The 17,838-nt window shown below is 42.4% G+C and overlaps 2 protein-coding genes across 2 annotated transcripts; both read right to left on the reverse strand.

Annotated features, from left to right (window-relative positions):
• Positions 1–1,829: 1,829 nt before the first annotated feature.
• On the reverse strand, positions 1,830–8,900 carry LOC135265156 (P2Y purinoceptor 2). The gene is made up of 4 exons (XM_064354491.1): positions 8,442–8,900; positions 7,728–7,892; positions 5,351–6,362; positions 1,830–3,824 (listed from the first exon to the last, which is right to left on the reverse strand). The coding sequence occupies exon 4, from the start codon at positions 3,774–3,776 to the stop codon at positions 2,706–2,708; it is 1,071 nt and encodes a 356-aa protein (XP_064210561.1). The 5' UTR covers positions 3,777–3,824; positions 5,351–6,362; positions 7,728–7,892; positions 8,442–8,900; the 3' UTR covers positions 1,830–2,705.
• A 1,975-nt stretch (positions 8,901–10,875) lies between these two features.
• Positions 10,876–17,464, reverse strand: nelfb (negative elongation factor complex member B). The gene is made up of 13 exons (XM_064354492.1): positions 17,202–17,464; positions 16,602–16,762; positions 16,341–16,440; positions 15,873–16,103; positions 15,393–15,578; positions 14,856–14,968; positions 14,461–14,563; positions 13,882–13,977; positions 13,500–13,642; positions 12,895–13,001; positions 12,179–12,320; positions 11,665–11,773; positions 10,876–11,482 (listed from the first exon to the last, which is right to left on the reverse strand). The coding sequence occupies exons 1-13, from the start codon at positions 17,301–17,303 to the stop codon at positions 11,324–11,326; spliced, it is 1,752 nt and encodes a 583-aa protein (XP_064210562.1). The 5' UTR covers positions 17,304–17,464; the 3' UTR covers positions 10,876–11,323.
• Between the last annotated feature and the right edge of the window lie 374 nt (positions 17,465–17,838).

Consider the following 17,838-nt stretch of genomic DNA (forward strand, 5'->3'; position numbering starts at 1 on the left):
GGACTGAGTCGCAGACAGCATGGAAAGCACTCCTCTTAATCAAACATTAACTGTCCAAAGTGATATTTGCCATTTCCTGTCTGTGACTGATGGATCTACGCTACCTGTAACGGCACTGTGATTGGCAGAGAGGTTGCTAAGCAAAATCAACAAACAAAAAAACCACCTGGTAAAAGAGAGAAATATTATTTAATAAACCTGTCTCTGCAGGTCAGTGAAATTCTTTCCCTGGTTTCTCTCAAAGCGTTTTGGGGTTAGTTGCGACGGATTGTTGGTCGGTTGTTGGTTTATAAAACAACAGGCATCATAGTAGTTTTACTTGGCGGTTCTTTGCCCACAAAAATGCTGAAATATTTGACGGACGTCTATGCACCTCAGCTTCACAGCTTGTTACAAGTTGAATTGTTGTTTTGTTTTGTTTTTTGATTCCTGTTGTTTCCATGAGTTTAGTACTGGATCCATTCATTGAACACATACAACCATGGCAGATCTCCACACACTTTTTTGAAAGATCTAAAATCTGATGATAAAAAAAATGATAAGGCATCCCGCATCACCTCCATACTAAAATTATTAGTTGGATACAATATTTTAAAAAAAATGTTTTAAGAATTTGTTGTTGGTTATCTTCTCAGAGCATGATCTGGAATTCCCACCTTTGGTGTAGCCTCTGCCAAATGAAGACAGTGCACACTGCCATCTACTGGTCTTTTGTGAAGTACAGTTCTCTTGGGCCTGGATTCAATCAACATTTGTCAATAACTTTGGCTAATTAAAGGCAAAAAAGAAAATAAATTCTTCACAAACATAGTTTGACAAGTTCAGCCATCACAAAAACAAAATTGTTCATCTGAGTTTGCAATGAAAAGGTGAAATGTTTGTGTTGGAAGTTAAAGTGAAGACCAAATATGAATTTAATTCAGATGAAAGTCAAAGTGTTGAATTCAGATCGAAGTCAAAGTTCATTTGGAAACAAACCTTTCTCTAATTTTTATTATTTGTTCTTACTTCAGTTTCACCTGGTTGAGTGCAACTGAACTTTATTTGATAACAAATTCAACTTCCAGTATTTAGTGCTTGATTTGCATGTTGGTAATCTGCTGCAGACATTTTATTTTATTTTATTGTGGATAACAGGGATATGATATTACTTCAGAACTGCATGTATGTGTTATTGGTTTGTCTTGGTGCCAGTCACAAGAGGGTGAGCCTTAATTAGTTTCAATGGAATGTTTATGTAAAAATATTATAGCAGTGTCATTTGAAGTCAGATTATGTGGGTGTGACTGTGAGCTGGTAGCCTGGCATGAAAAGTCATTGGTTTCACAGTTCTTTTGGGCTCTCGTGCTTCCTCTACTAGAAGAAGTACAAAAGAAGTACATAAGGGTTGGTGAACTTCCCCTGAGTGTTCAGTTCTGTTTTGAAAGTACCATTAGTATGCCCCTTCCTCTTTGCCAACTCTAACAATTCTGTTATTCAAGTCTTGGTACTCTCAGGACAGCTTGGTGAGTGTTCTTGGACTCTCTTTAACGGTCCTGTGAGCACTTTTATAAGTCAACATGGAAGAGACAGCCGGTTATTTGTATTGTAATTCTGTCTCTACCCTAGGGATTCTCTTGCTGCTGCTTGTCAGAAATGTAGTGAGCGTGCTGCTCATCTGTTTTGCCTGCACATTAAATTAGTGCAAGGACAACATGATCCTGGAATATGTTTTTTTTTGTTTCACTGCACTGATGACACCTTTCCCTTGGACTTCTGTACTGGCTGTACATGCTGTTAAAATTTGGTTTACAAGAACACACGCAAGAATAATTTGAGTGAGACGTGTATTCTGCCACATTTTTAATAAAGCAATTCATGGGAAGTGCATTGTTTTCCAATGGGAGAATCAAACTTACAATAACCTAGTTTCAAACTGAATCCCTTAAAAATTGTATCACTAAGCAACCCCTATAACAGTGCTCACAACACGGTTGTGGAATCAACTTGAGCACTATGTTAAAAATAGCAAGCAAACCAACATGCTCCAAATCATCCAAAAGACAAGGACCCATATGTAGCAATCTGAAGCCTTTGGACTGTCACTACGTTCTTTCAAACACAAATGAAGTCAATTGTGCTTCTGTGTATGAATGAATATTTAGTCTTGACACTTACAATAAGTGGTAAAATGCAGTGCATTTGGTTAACTGTATTCACTAAAGGACGTAGATATTCGGTGTTCAGTGTTTCTTTACTCCACTCTATAAGTAAGCTTATGATACCAGTATAACTTCTCTATCAGTGAATGTGCAGAGTTTATTTGAATCATTCTACATTGCCCCTTGGAGAAGATGACTGAAAAACTATAGAAATGAACAACAATAAACAAAAAATGTTGTTGATTTAGTTAATAAAAGACTCACATTCTGTTTTATTATTATTAAATACACAGCCACTATGCTGAAGGAGAACACTTCAGACACGGGTGGCAAAACCTGACGGTAGGCACATGAGCGACAGGATGCTTAGCAAGATGCAGAAAATCCTGCCAACCGAAACCCTTCCACTCCAAGACCAGTTATGTACCATCCTGTGTGTTGAGCGGCAGTTGGAACTGTCTGAGTCCTGATTCGATTGCAGAACATGGGGCACATACACATAGGAACAGAGCCTTAACAAGACAAAGCGACCCAGTAGCCACATTGACCACATAATGAGTGCATTCAAATGCTGTAGTTGGATGCTGTTTCCTTATCCAGAAAAGTGGTGGTCTGGGCAGGCCTGGTGGGGAGGTCCTGACTGTCCTCCTCATTTTTTGGGTGGGCCTTTTGAAATCCAAGTCCAAACCTCTTGAGGGAGCAGCGCATGGCTCTGTTGAAGTCTGGAGATCCGAAGCAGTAGAGCAATGGGTCAAAGCAGCAGTTGGCGCAGGCCAGGATCCAGGCAACGTAGTAGGACGTCTCTACCTTCAGCAGTAGGCTGCATTGCTCAGGGTAGAACTTCTTGATCACCACACCCATAGTCCGGGTTGCATTGAGCGGGGCAAAGCACAAGCCAAATATCAGAAGGCAGATGGCCACCATCTTGAGTGACCTGGCCTTAATGGCTTGGCCCTTAGCAGAGTTGGTATTGATGCGCGACACAGAGCAAGCCAGGCGACAGTAGCAGGCCGCTGCTATGGAGAAGGGCACCAGGAAAGCGGGGAAGAGCAGGATGAAGTTGATGACAAAGTACGCTTCGATGTACTCACCCTGGTGAATGCTGAGGCACTGGGTGCAGTTGCCCACCTGGCTGGTGCCCAGAAGGACGAAGCAGGACGCCCCCTGCGCCAGCAGGAGGAGCCAGACGGCTCCGCACACCTTGTGAACGAAAGCCGTGCGTTTCGTGGCATAGCCGCTTTTGTGGCGGACCACGGCCATGTAGCGATGGATGCTGATGAGGGTGAGGAACATGACGCTGCCGTAGAAGTGCACGCCGAGCAGAGCGATCTTCAGCTGGCACAGGAACTGCCCAAAGGGCCAGCAGCTGCCCATGGCAAAGTGTGTGGCCATCAGAGGCGTGACAGGGGTGACGATGGCGTCACTCAGGCCCAGGTGGAACTGCAGGATGGTGCCGGCGCTCCAGTGCTTCATGCGGAACCAGAAGACCCACAGGCTGAAGCTGTTGAGCACGGCCCCGCCCAGGAAGACCAGGCCGAGGCTCACAGCGATAGAGATGTGCTGGGACTCTGGTTCACAGAACTCTGAGAGGCTGCGGTTGATGGTAAGGGTGGACAGGGACGGCGTGAAATTCATCTTTAGGACCAGGTCGGGCTTGAAGGATGTCAAAACAGGTCTGGTGACCTTAAAGGAAGCAGGAAACATAAAGATATTAAATTATTGTAAAAAAAGGGGATGTTGGGTTACATTATAATAATGTTTTATCTGAGGGGGTTGCCATGGTGAAGCTGATAAAAAGATATTCGAGATTGAGTAAAGTTTGAAGTAAAGCCACAATTTCTATGCTGGGGTGGACCCACACACACCGCAAGCGTCTATTGCCCTACATATAGTACAGGCAGTATGTGTTAAATTGGACTGAAAGCAAAATAGATGGTAAGGAGTAGTACTGTATATCTAGTGTGATTAAGGGGAAGGTTGTCAGCATAAAGCAGTATTTTGAGTAAACTTAGCTATTTAACCTCATTTGAGGAAGTCCTCCGACAGATCCTGATAGTGACAAGAGGCAGCCCCTTCCATAGAGGCCTGCACTCAGGAGGGTTATCTTTGCTGAGATGACACGCTGGCCTGTGAGCTGATCTATAGGAAGAAGGTGGTCAGCCACATCAGCATGCTAAACACAGCAATGAGAACTGCACTGTCAAGTCATTAGATGATTTAAGAGTTGATCCCCTAGGCGGTGAGGACAGGCAACAAGACATGATGAGAGTCTTGTCAGGAGAAGTACAAATAACAGCGTTAGCCAAACCTAAAGAAATAAATACTGAACAAGGACAATTACTTAGTAACTTTTTGAATAATATACGTGAGGAAGAGGCTTCAGATAGCTTGATTACTCATCCATTTGGACTCATTCGCTGTTTGATCCTGAAGTCATACCAGCCCTAATTGGACGCCTTCACAGAGAGTGGCCAATTTCAAATAGAACTGAGTTGAGGAACAGAAACCAAAGAATTTCACAGCCTCACATTAGTGAAAGTGTATCTGAGTAAATGACACATGCTAGACTCATAGTGTGATATTTATTTTTAAGTATCATTTATAATCTAAGTCATTTGAGATAAGTTTTGGTCTATTAGATTACTCTGAACTGCTTGACACCAACACACTGAATTTCAGGCTTTTCTACTTTTGTCAGAGACTAAATTTACCATGATTATTATTTATAAATAATGAATATTCCCTTTTCCCATCCCATTTCTTTGGTGATGGGATCATTTTGTGCAGTGTATTTGTTATAAACTGACTACAGGATTAGCAGAAGGCATTCTTTAAAAATATAATGAAAAATCCAATGTCATTTAATTACTGAATATTATTTCAGATTATGAAAGTTAAGATTAGTGGAGCAGTTAGCTGACTAGTGATATGTGCGTACATGCATATATCATTGTGACCACAGGTGGAAAATGAAACATAAACATAATTTACAATACATTTAATTTTATACATTGTCCATTGCACTCAACATTTAAGCCATGAGAATTGTGACCTATAAATAAATGGCATAATAAGCTTGTTTCAAATAAGTGTTTTGGTTGAGTTCAGAACACCAGTAAATATGCATCGTATGCAAGTCGCATGAAGATTCACAAAAAAAATCCATAAAATAATATCAAGTGCCATTAGACACCTTTTTGAATACTTACTCGTCTCAGCTCAAAAAGGATTTCTGCCACTGCAACGAACAACTCTTTCTCTCACTGAGATTTATAAATGTGTGATCCAGTGTACGGGCAGGTCTGTATACAGTAAGTGCCATTTAGTCACCTGACCAGACCGCAGTTTCTTGAAAAAGGAACATCATACACCCTTGCGCGCACAAGAACACTCTTACATGCAGTCCCTGCAAATTAAAAGGGTTTTTAAAAACCCATAAGAAAAAATATTTAAGACTAGAGGTTGTTAGAACAAGAATTAATTTTCCCAAACTTAAAGCAGCAATGAAAGAATTTATCGGTACAGACTTCCACCAACACAGAAATGAAGAGGGTTATTTTTGGATCTCTCACGGTGGAGCTCTGTGTTGGTTAATTAAAGTCATACAGTATTGTATCGTGTACTGAAATCATGAGACAGCATAAGTACAAAACAAACCACCAAAATACACAATTCCAAAAATACAATCGTTTGAAGAAAAAAAAGAAGAGAGTCACATGTATACAACGAGTTACATCAAATACTGAAACTTCCCAGTTCCGAAAATGTTACCTCATCATATCAATAATGCATTGCAGCGCACCATGCAGTTTTACTAATTGCACGGAATTAAAACACTAGGTTTGTTTTTCTATAAGTAGGAAGGACATAAATCTTATATGTCAGGTAGATCTTGAAATATGCACTGACATTCCTTAGAAGCACACTGATAAACTTTTGATCTGACCGGATACAGTACATTCTGTACGAATTTCGCAAGTACCTGATGCATGTAGGAATTACAGCCCTTTTTATACATAGTCTGCCTTTTTAGGGGACAAAAGCAATTGGACAAATTAACATAATCACTCGTAAAGTCATTGTATTTAGTGCTTGGTAGCAAATCCTTTGCACTCAATGAATGTTCCCAATAGACATCACCAGATGCTGGGTATCTTCCCTGGTGATGTTCTGCTGGGGCATTTTCAGTCCCTGTTTGTTTGGGGGATTTTGCCTTCAGTCCTGCATCAAGAAAGTGAAATGCAGGCTCAGTTGGATTCACGCTGGGTGATTTACTTGGCCGATCAAGAACATTACACTTTTTGGCCCTGAAAAATACTTATGGACTGCACTGTATAACTAATCTGTGCCAATGTCTTTCCTGTCTGTAGGAACACTCTTTCCTACTTCACCGATGTCGCTCTAATCTGCAATGATATCCATCTGATATACACTGATATCACTCATCTAACTTGATATTGCATATTCTGCACTGATATCCCTGATGATTACAGAACATAACGACGAGAACAGGCCATTCAACCTAACAATGCTTTCCATTTTCATATCACTAAACTTTTTCTCTTTGCTCTAGTGCTCACCATTTACCTACAAACTAGATAGTATCAAGCACTGTATCAAGCTTGATCTTGAAAACACGCAGCACATCACTGTGGAACCCACAGTATTAGCATATACTGTACATACAGCATGCAAGTACAGCCTTTTATTATACATTGTAATAGATTAACAATGGCAGACATTAATGTTCATTATTTAATACTTCACATCGTATGCTCTCCACATTCACAAATTAACAAACTATGAACCTTCTGAATGTAAGAAATAGGGAAGCAGACACAAAAAAAGAGAATAGAAACCAAGCTTTAAGTACACCATGTTTGGATCTGAGCTTATCTCTGAATATACATTAACACCATTTTGTGCGTGTAGTGGTCTGTAAAGAAGAAACACAGTGATTAACTCTTTCCTTTAACCAACTTGTTTGCATTTTAACTGATGGCAGTTGTGAACCTGTTTCAGATCATTTTATTTAATCACATTTGATGGGTCCAAACATCAGTAGCTTCATTCCTTTTCAGCTAAGTGTATTTCATGTTGTAGCCTTGATTGTCTTGATGCACTCGCACTCCAGAATAAAGGACCAACCCATCAGCAGTAGCATGCACCACAATCTGTGTAATTGAAAACATTTTCAAAAATAGTGGTTTCTGCACTTACAGACCGCCTGACTAGTCCACAGCAAAAAAAAAGAAGAAAAAAAAAAGAAATGCATCACAGAATAAAAATGTTACTTGTCACAAAATACATTTAGTATTGATATTCTGGACATATTGTAGTACCCAGGAAATGGAAATTAGATTTCCAATGTTGTGGGGATTCTCTGTCACCTGCATTAAAACTCATTTACTGGTTTTTACAGAGGTAAGGTCACGTGACCTTGAACACAGGTCTCCCTCACGTGACTCTCAGCTTGATTCTGATTCAGAGTAGAAAAAAATGAACCTGGTTTACAAAGTCAAAGAGGGAGGGAGGGAGCAGAACTAATAGTCTGTTCAGAAAGGTCCCATTTATCACAGCGCAGACCTCAGGTAAGTGGAGAGGTCCTTTTTCATGCATCTCTATCTTTCCCTCCATCCCTGCGTCTCTCAGGCCTTTCTGACAATCCTGCCACTCTTCCTCCAGTCTCTGACCCGTTCTGATCTCACCGGCTGGCTGCTGACTCGAAATGTCCCATGGCACACCCGAATGCTGCAAGACAATGTGGGGGGGGGGTTTCAGCATCATATTCATAATTTATAACAGCAGTTAAATTAATATGAAACAAAGACATGTGTACAACTGAATTACGTCGTTTACCTCAAAATGATTTACTAGTGAATGAATTTCACAGTCTTTTGCCTTATGTGGACACACAAATGTGGAATCATCGGCACAGCGGGGGGGGGGGGGGATTGCAGAGAATAATTTCTGGAGTGATCAACACAGCATAAACTGTCACATGCTCACAATATGCATTCACTCAAACACACAGGTATGTCCATGTACACAAAGATATCCACACATTCAGGTATTCATTTTCAGGCATACACACAAACACAGACACACAGACATACACATACAGGCATGCAGGCAGGCACACAAAGGAATGCATGTACATTTTCTTAAATTATCTAACAAACCTGCAAACCCAGAAAGACTAATCTACCACTAATTTAACGCTAATTTATGACACAACACAATTCTACAAACATGTGCACGTGCCCTGTGCCCAGGTATTTACGTTCTGCTAAAACCCACCTCGAGCTCCACACTGGGCAGGGACGTTTCCGGGGCTTGGCTGCTTGTCTTCGATATTGCATCCAGCCGCAAACCAGTTCATGGGCTATCATCACGTACAGTAAAAAGATGAGAATCGTGGGGTCCATTCTCTGTGTGGTGACGGGTTGTGAAGGCATTGAAACACAACAGAGAAAAGCAACGAGGGAGGGAGGGAGGTTGAAAGCAGATGGAATGGAGGGCAGTTGAGACTTGGAAAAGCGTGGGATGAACAGCGTTTCGTCGCTTATTTTTTATGGGGAGGGGGCGTGGATGCCTCGACTGCAGTTAGCACCTACCGCACTTAGATGTAAATACACAAACTGAACGAATAATTGCAAATGTCGTTAATTAGTTGTAGAAACTAATAAATAACACAGCCAGGAGAATTACATTGGGACCGATCACTCGCACTGAACCTCATCCAACGCGAATCGTTATTTTTCTTTGATGATCAATTCAATTGTAAAATGCACATTTAAAATTAACTGACTGCAGTGAAAACGCGAATATCAGTTTAAACCCCACAGAAGACCTGTGAAGAGAGCGAGAGGATGTTGCCATGGAGACGCTGGGCGTTGCTATGGAAATGTCTTCTGATGTTGATTGCTTTTAAACACAGCCTATAGTCATGTCCATCATATTGATCATGCAGATTACGAGTATTTTCATGTATTTGTACGACATATTACATGCATTTTAGGTACAAGAAAAGTTTTACGAATATGTGTAACAGCAAACTCTCATCCAGAATTTTCATATTAAAATGTCATTAGGGACTTGCCAGAAGAGAAGCGTTGGGGTGACACTGACTCTGTATCAAAAAATTAAATGATGGATTAAATGCCCCAAGTTTTCTCTTGAGCTATGTTGTCTGTGTTCAAAGAAGAGTGAACATAATTACCTTACCTTAAAACATTTCATCAGAAAAATGAACTTTCATTCCGTGTAAAACCATAGAGCATTCATTTGTGAAAATTTTATATATTTGATACATTAAACAGGAACATTTCTGATTCACTTGGCAAGTGCTACTATGCAAGGCCAGATGTTCAGATTTCTTACCATAAACGGGAGAAAAATGGTCAGTGTGCGTCCCACTAATGACAAAATAAGTAGCACCAACCCATTAACTAGGGATTCATGAAAGTATTGAAGCTGTATTAGCTGATAATATTTTAAAGCAAACTGGTATCAGCCTGCTGAGATTACATAAAATATGATAGCATTCATCAGAGTTGACACGTGATGCCATTGATACTACAAATCAAGTGAAACTGTCACGGTCAAAAGTCTAATCGTGGTCATGGAAGCCACTTTTATTTAGTATTTATATTTCCATTTCTTATTGCCAGCCTAAGCCACAAGCAAGCGTATACAGGGACTCAGTAGCTCTCTAGACACATTTCTGCTTCAGTTAGGAAACTGAAATATTTTGTAATATAAATAAAATGTTTGGTTTTCCTCCATAAGTTGGCATTGGTACTCACCTGCTTCCTCCATGAATATGGAAACTCCCTGGGTGAAGTTTGCATTTTCACTGTAATTTGAAATACGGTGATATTGACAGTATTGGGGAAACTGCTGCACAGTTGGGGAAACTACTGTGAAAACATAGTTTTACAAACTACCAATTACTTCACACTGAAAGTAGTTGAACTCCAGAAAAGCTACCATAAAGAGAAATGTAGCTTGCAAAACCACAATTACTCAGTAGTTCAAACTACTTTGTAATTTTTTTTTTCTTTAAATAATAAATAAATAAATAATCATGTTCCCCAGACATTATGCTAGTGTGAGCAATGCCTTCTTTTTGCTCAGTGAGAAGAACCAGCAATGTGTGGAAATTGGCAATTGACTATTGGAAACTATAGTGGAGTACTTCTCACCAAACAGGATACAAGGTAAAGGAGAGAGAGGAGATGGTATTTGGTCAATGGTGTTTGGAAAAATTTTAGGGCCAAAAGTGGTTGGTAGTTCTTGTAGTTAACTACACCTGAAATTGACAAAAAGTAATTAACTACTACAACCACTACATATTTTCGAACGTAATTTAACTACCAGTAAACTGCTGCCAAATTGTGATTATAGTGGAATTATACGTAGCCAAACTACTCCCCAACACTGGATATTCGCATTGGCACCAGCTAATATGGCCAGTTATTGATATCAACTGATATCAACCCAGAATTTCCATTTCATGCATCTGTTAAAGCATCTACTTCATTTAAATGAACAGTATATGTTATTAATGCATTTCATAAATACCATGCAAAACAACCTCGGTTCCTATGCACAATTTTTAAATTGATCTTGCTCCCAGAAAGTAGTAGTTGAATAACCCTGTTCTGCATTAATGTAGCTTTCCCCACTTCCCAATACTAGCACTAAGGAACCGGAAAAGATACTAGCATCCTACATTTCTAAATCATTTTATTTAAAGCATGTTAAACCACAGACACGATTCCCACCACAGTACAAACATTCAGTCCAGGCATATATGAAAATATATTTTAAAGTCGTACAACAATAAAGCAAGACTGTATTTTTCCATGAAAAAAATATACACACTGAAAATGTCTGTCTCAGATGTACGTTGTTATAGCTGGAAAAATCTTTGAAATGCCACTTTTAAATATATACAAAATATAGAAAAACACAAAGTTGTGACCACTAAAACACCCACGACTGTTTGAAAGAAACATCCTTTTGTGTGCGTGTGTGTACTGTATTGAACTAAACTCATATTAAGTCAAGTCTTTGCTCCAGCGAATGGTGGGCAGAGTAGTTGTGTGGACTGTCATTCACAGACAGGACTGTTCATTGGCCACAGGGCAATAGGGGGCGTGGCCTCCCCCACTCTCTCAAATTGGGGTAGTGGGAGCTGAGGCTGTGGTGGGAACAGTCACGGGGTGAAGACCCAGGTCCAGGGAGGGGGTTTCGGCAGGCTGTGGCGGACTCTTCTTTTGGGCCTCCAGCTTCTCGGTCAGCTGGGTGTACAGGTCCTTCACCGGATCACTGCTCTGTAGGGTCGGGGGGCAGTAGAGAGAGGAAACCATGTCATTTGGGCTAAGCACAGATTATGTAAATATGTTGATCCTGCCTGTAGGCACACTATCAGGGGAAATAATACAAAACTGATGGCTTATGGGGACCTGGCATGCCTAATGGGGATATGCTATTTTAGGTTTGTGAGTCAGCTGACCTGTTTTGGGGGCTCCAGTGTCTTCATCAGGGCCTCCAGGCGAGATGGCAGAATTTTGTGGTGGAGATGCAGCAACAAGCGCAGCGTGTGCCTGTGTACATTCTCCTTACTGCGGAAACCCACACATACACACACATACTCATTAGTGTTGTCAATACAAATGGAACAGAGACAGTTACAGTCACTTTGAGAACCTGTGTGTCTTTTAAATATTATGGAAGGAAATCAAATAATTCCCACTGGTCATTAAAGCACAGTCGTTTGCATTGAAATAATGAGATCACTTCATGCATTTATCAGAATGTTGCATTTTTTGGCAACAAAATGGGTGCATCATAACCTAGTGAATCACTAGGCAGGGCCAACTGCATGCTGTATGTAAATGTGAAGAGACAACCTGGATCAAAGCTGTAAGGGAAAAGGCTACACCTGGCAACATTCGTACAGAGCCATGTTACAGGGCGTTGTGGAACCAGAGCAAAATGGCTGAACGTGTTGGCCAGAGAACTCAGACCTGGAGAAGGAGGTGAGGAGAAAACCATCGAAAACGGCGGCACAGAACTCCTCCGTCCCAAACTCGTCTGACAGTAGGGTGAGCTGGCCCATCAGTAGGTGGAGGAAGATGTCCCCAAACGCCATGTCGTTGTGGGTCTCCACTGCCAGGGGCAAGAGAGGCACAACGGGTTCAATCCATGTTCTCAAAAGCAGGCTACAAGACCTTCCACAGGGTTCTGTACTGGCCAGACTGCACATGGTAACTCATAGCACATGAAATTTAATTGGTTAAAAAAGAACGTTCTCTCCCTCTCCACCTTAGCTAATGGCAAAGTGCAAAATGGCTGCCGTGCATCACCCAAGTGAGAGCTACACTTTGGTGGTGGGTGAGCTGAGTTCCCACTCATCACTGTAAAGCACTTTGAGTGCTATGTAAATGCAATGATTCATTAATTCGTTCAATCGATAGCTGCATTCCCTATCAGCTGATCTGATTACTGTATTTCTGCTTTGTCCTTGGTTAACATTAATTAGAATACAACCTGTATGCTGGCTGGCTGCTCCTTGATGTCTATTTGCCATTGCATTCTGAAGGAGGCCAGCAATGCCAAAACATTTAACATCAACATAAAACATAAATATCACACAGTAAATATTTTTAAAAGTTGGCTTAGAGTGTCATGTTTTTAATGCTTTTCCCCCCTAAGACCATCCGGCCCAAGGGGCATCACTGACCCAGGGCTGGCAGCAGTCTCTGCAGGGCGTTTTTGTTCCTCAGCTTAGCGATGTGGAGCACATAGTACAGTCCCATCTCGCAGGCCACCCTGTTCTCCTGCAGGAACCTGGGCCGAAGGGAGACACAATCACATCAGATTAAAAAAAAAAAAGTTTTGAAAAGCCACCAGCAGGGGGCAGAGACCATGAACAAAACAGTTCTGTTCATGAAAACAAAGAAAAAATCCCCCTCATTCAAAAATGTACTCAAAGCAGGATTTATGCGCTTTCAGCGAATTGTATGTCATGCCATTTATTATCAGAAGCATGGCACGTTGCAAATCATACCTTCACACATTGTTCAAAGATTACACTGTCAAATAAATGTAATGTAATGGATGGAATCAACACTCCTTAAGTACAGTACTTTGAGCAAGTCCTTCTTTTACTAGTAGCAGGATAGCGTAAGGCATGGAAACAAGCAGGCAGCTAATGTGCTCATAGTAGGACCTGGAGTAGCCCAAACTGCTATGCATTTGTAGGGATCTGCGGCCTTATGCATATACAGCAATAGGCTGCATGCCTACACTGTAGGAAGACAGACAGGGAGTATGATGCAGACTCACTTGATGAAGGCATCAGGCAGGGTGGTGGGGTAGGTCAGCGAAGTCTTCTCTTCGCTGGGCAGTTTCTGCTCCACAGTGAAGGTGTAGTCGTCCACCACCACTGACAACATGGCTGGCAGAAAGCGGGTCACCACCTCCAGCTCCTGGGGGGGGGGGGAGATAGGGTCAGACGGGCACAGGCTGCAGAGCACGAAACACTGCCTCTCTGTGTACCTTCATTTCAAAAGGCAAGAACTGGTCTTTAGGACCTCAGATGTGAGACGTGGCACCTACAGGACGCCTAGGCAAGGACCAGTTTGCTGACGAATCGACTCATTTTCTGTAAAGTAGCCGACTCTCAGAAATGCAGGGTATTGATGCGCACAGAAGATCTGGAACATACTAGTCTTGGCTCCTTGAAGACCTGGCTGTCGATCATGTCCCAGGCTCCCTGGCCGAGGGAGAGCATCCTCAGCAGCAGTAACAGATCCGGGCTGTCCTGTTCAGAGACACACACCCACCCCCAGTCAGCAGCGGTAATGCTTTTGGTTTTGATCGTGTCCCACCTACTTAATATTAAGTCAAGTACCCAACCAGAAAAAAAAGACGACTCAACACGTAAACAACTGCTATCACTGAGAAAGCATCACCTCATAGCATATTTGCTTAGAAAATACCAGTTCATAAGGAAACCAACGCACCAGAAATATTTCTGTTATCCATTTGTAAAAGGGGACCACAAACTTAGTTTTTTCATTAGTTTCAATGAAAATGAACATATTTGGCGCGTATGTGAAAAATGTATGTCAGACAAAAGACCACCGCTTGGATTCAAACCCAGAAACACCCGTTTCCAAGTCCAGGAAACGCAAACCTCCACGTTGCATGGCTATTGCGCTACACCCAAACCACCTGAGTAAGGGAGGATACAGCAGCAGTGCACACAGGCACGTGCAGGCAGATGCAGGCAGTGGTCCCTCACCCTGGGCAGCGCGTCCTGTCCCAGCAGCTCCTGCAGGTTTCTCACTGTGCTCAGAACCAGGGTGTTACTTGCAAAAGGGTCACAGAGGATCATAGACAGGTCCCTGGCAAGGAAAACAAACCCATTAAATCATAATGCCCTTTGGGCCTTTTTACCTCTTCCAAACAGAAGAACCATAGAAATCTCTCAGAACTCTCAAGGATGAGCAGTTTGAGCTCTTCCAGGTTATACTAGATGCATGAGTGCATCCTGAGTGAAATGTGCCTGCTGGTGCATCTCACTCAGCACACCGACCAGCTTCTGCTAAGACCTGGACTGGCTTAAACTACAGCGGGAGGGGAGCGTTATTTTCCAATGCTGCGATTACAAGGCATGCAAGTACAGCTGTAGCTCACCCCAGCACTCGGTCCTGTCCTTTCTTTACTCCGTCCAGGAAGCCCTGCAGCTCTCTGGCTCGCTTGGCATCCACAAACTTCTCCCGGATACAGGCGTCCAGGCACCAGGTGAACTGACCGCGGGGGAGAGAGAGAGAGACATGGGTCAGTCGAACATAGGGGGTCACCTGGGGATAAACCAATCATCCACAAAAAGCGACAGTGCTCAACTGTACCACCACTACAGCTAGACTACCTTCAGACGAAGCCATAACCTGCGAAGGACGCTGAGAGCTCTGTGGCGTGCATGCCTTGAAGGTTTGTCCCGTGATACACATTCGCCCCATTTGCATTTGAACCTTTTGACCATCCATGAGATGCGAGATGTGCTTTTGGTGCCCTATCACCCCCTCAGTTCATTCTTACTTTCACAAACCCCTACCACACTCTCTTTGCAGGCTCTCTCATAGTCCTCCTCTTAGCATGCCCCCCATCACCCTACCCCTCCCACTCCCCAAACTGATTCCCCTCTGTGCGCCCCCCAGGCGTGGGCCGTACTTTGTGGCAGGGGTCAACGGAGCAGATCTCGCTGATGTCCAGGTCGTGGAGGGACATGAGCAGCTCGGCCCGCAGGGTGCAGTAGTGGACGTTGCGCGTGCGCAGGAAAAGCGTCCGCAGGAACTGCAGCACCATGTCGTACAGCTTCACGTTCTTCCCGATCATCTGCGTCAGCTTCAGAACCACCTGCGCCAAGCAAGAGTGAAACAACCTTACATGCAAGGCAACAAATGGAGTTTAGTGCCTACCTAAACTCAAAATTGCTGATCCAAATATCAGTTCTTATTATTATTATCTTAGCAGATACCTGTATCCAGAGGGATTTGAATCTGCAACCACTGTGTTACACAACCAGCTCTCGAACACTACACCACATTGCCATTTTCCGAACTACAGTTGGTACTCTCAAAAACACCAAACTGGCAGACAGGGCTGCCATGTGACCCTGGGTTATACAAGCGTGCTGGAGTGTGTGCCCACCTCTCCCTGTCGGCGTGTCTTCGGCGAGGGGCTGAAGAAGTTGTGCAGGACAGAGAGGTCGTTGCTGAAGAGTGCTGCCTCCTTTTCCACAATGTACTGCTTCAGCAGCGGTGACACCTCATCCCCAAAAAGAGCCTGGTTATCCTGCCAGATCTGCCTCTTCACCTCCACCGCACAAACCTTATACAGCTCCTTATCTGCCATCACCTGCTTCAGCTTCTTCTCTGGCACCTGGGGAGACAGGAGGAGGAGGGGTAATGCAGGAAGTGTCAAACCATGGCCCATTATGGTTTGGGGTCATGCAGAATGGGGGAACTGGTGTGAATTCTGACACAGGACAGGACAACACGTATAAAAATTAAAAATATGCCTACTTTTACCCAGGAACAATTGAAATTTTTTTTTAAAAAAGCTTGCAAATGATAAGGAGAGGCCTGTGCAGACAAATCCTATCTAATCTGGGCTTGCCTTAGGCAGGTGTTTCAACACCTGCATGACCACTGGCTGGATAGACGGCATCTTGACCAGAGGAAAGCTCTTCTCCAGCAGCTCCTCAAGCTTGCCATATCTGTGAAGGTAAGAGCAACACAAAACATACAGGATAAGTCTTGTGTGTGACAGTGACCTCATTGCTTTATTATTATTATTATTATTCCTAATACTACAAGTAATTATATGAATATAATGTTGTTATATAACGTTGTTCTTGTTTAAAAATGCATGTGTTACCGGTCTTCTTCCTTCCCTTCGGCTATAGTGGCGACCCGCTCCATCAGTTTGTCCCGAAGTTCGTCGAAAACTGATTGATGAAACTCCAGGCGTGGCGTGCCGTGAAGATCCAAGAAAGGAAGTGCTGACTGTAATGTTGGCAGCAAGATGCCATTCTCGGTCTGTATTCATAGAAACGTGTGTATACCATCAGATAACTTCGGCCAATTGAACATTCATAACAAGACATAAACATAGCAGTATACCCAGCTGTAGCGACATACTGTTGGAAAATACGTTAGTAAATTGGCAGTAGATACTGTTGCCTAGCTAATGTTGATATCCCCCAGAACCACCTAAAAGTATAAAAGCAGAACAATAATTGAAGGACTTGTATAGCAAAAACGGCCACGAATGACGCTCTTAGTGTTAGCTAGCTAATAATTATCGTGTGAAATCTTATCTTTCGTGAAAATGGACAAGCAAAGGGAAGGCATTATTACTCTTCTCAAAATTAAGTCGCAGGACTAAAATGATCCGATTTTCAATCAAACATGGACTGCGTACATTAACGAGCTACCATGCTAAGCTGTTAGCTGCTTATGATACCCGATTAGCTACCTGGAACTGGTCGATGGCTTTCAGAGGTTCTGTACAGTTAGTCAGAGTTTCTTTTAGATCCTCTCCGTTGGAGATTCCAAGTTCGGGTAACCCAGCAAACATCTTTTACAATCGTTATTTTTTATGTGCACTTTGCACTTGCATGCAATATTAGAAAAATACCAGGGGATAATATATCTACGAAGATATTTGACCACTTAAGCGTTACTTTTTGTTTGCAGCACAACACACTTCCTGGGAGTGCTTCATCATCAACAGTCCCTCATTCATGAGTACACAAAGGATTGAGAATGTAGGTTCCGTACTTCCAGGAGATTAATATTACACTGTATTTGTTAATACCATGTGCAGCCAAGTCAGATATTTATGTTTTATGTTTCTGTATGTATTCGATCGATCTACGATAAACGCATATTTCTATTGGCAATTTAAATTTTTAGCTAAAGCAATTTGCAACTGGAAATTTATGTTAATGATATAAAGTGTTGAGTGTATTAGTTATGACGGGAAGTGGGGATTAATTTCTGAATCCAGCAGTTTTACCAGCCAACACCTTTGTTGAATATTTGGCACTCTGAATACCAAACACAAGTGCATCAACAGTTAAAAGGCCTCTCTTATCCAACATGTAAAATAC

The sequence above is a fragment of the Anguilla rostrata genome, chromosome 10, assembly GCF_018555375.3.
Source record: "Anguilla rostrata isolate EN2019 chromosome 10, ASM1855537v3, whole genome shotgun sequence".
In the NCBI taxonomy this organism is placed as follows: domain Eukaryota; kingdom Metazoa; phylum Chordata; class Actinopteri; order Anguilliformes; family Anguillidae; genus Anguilla; species Anguilla rostrata.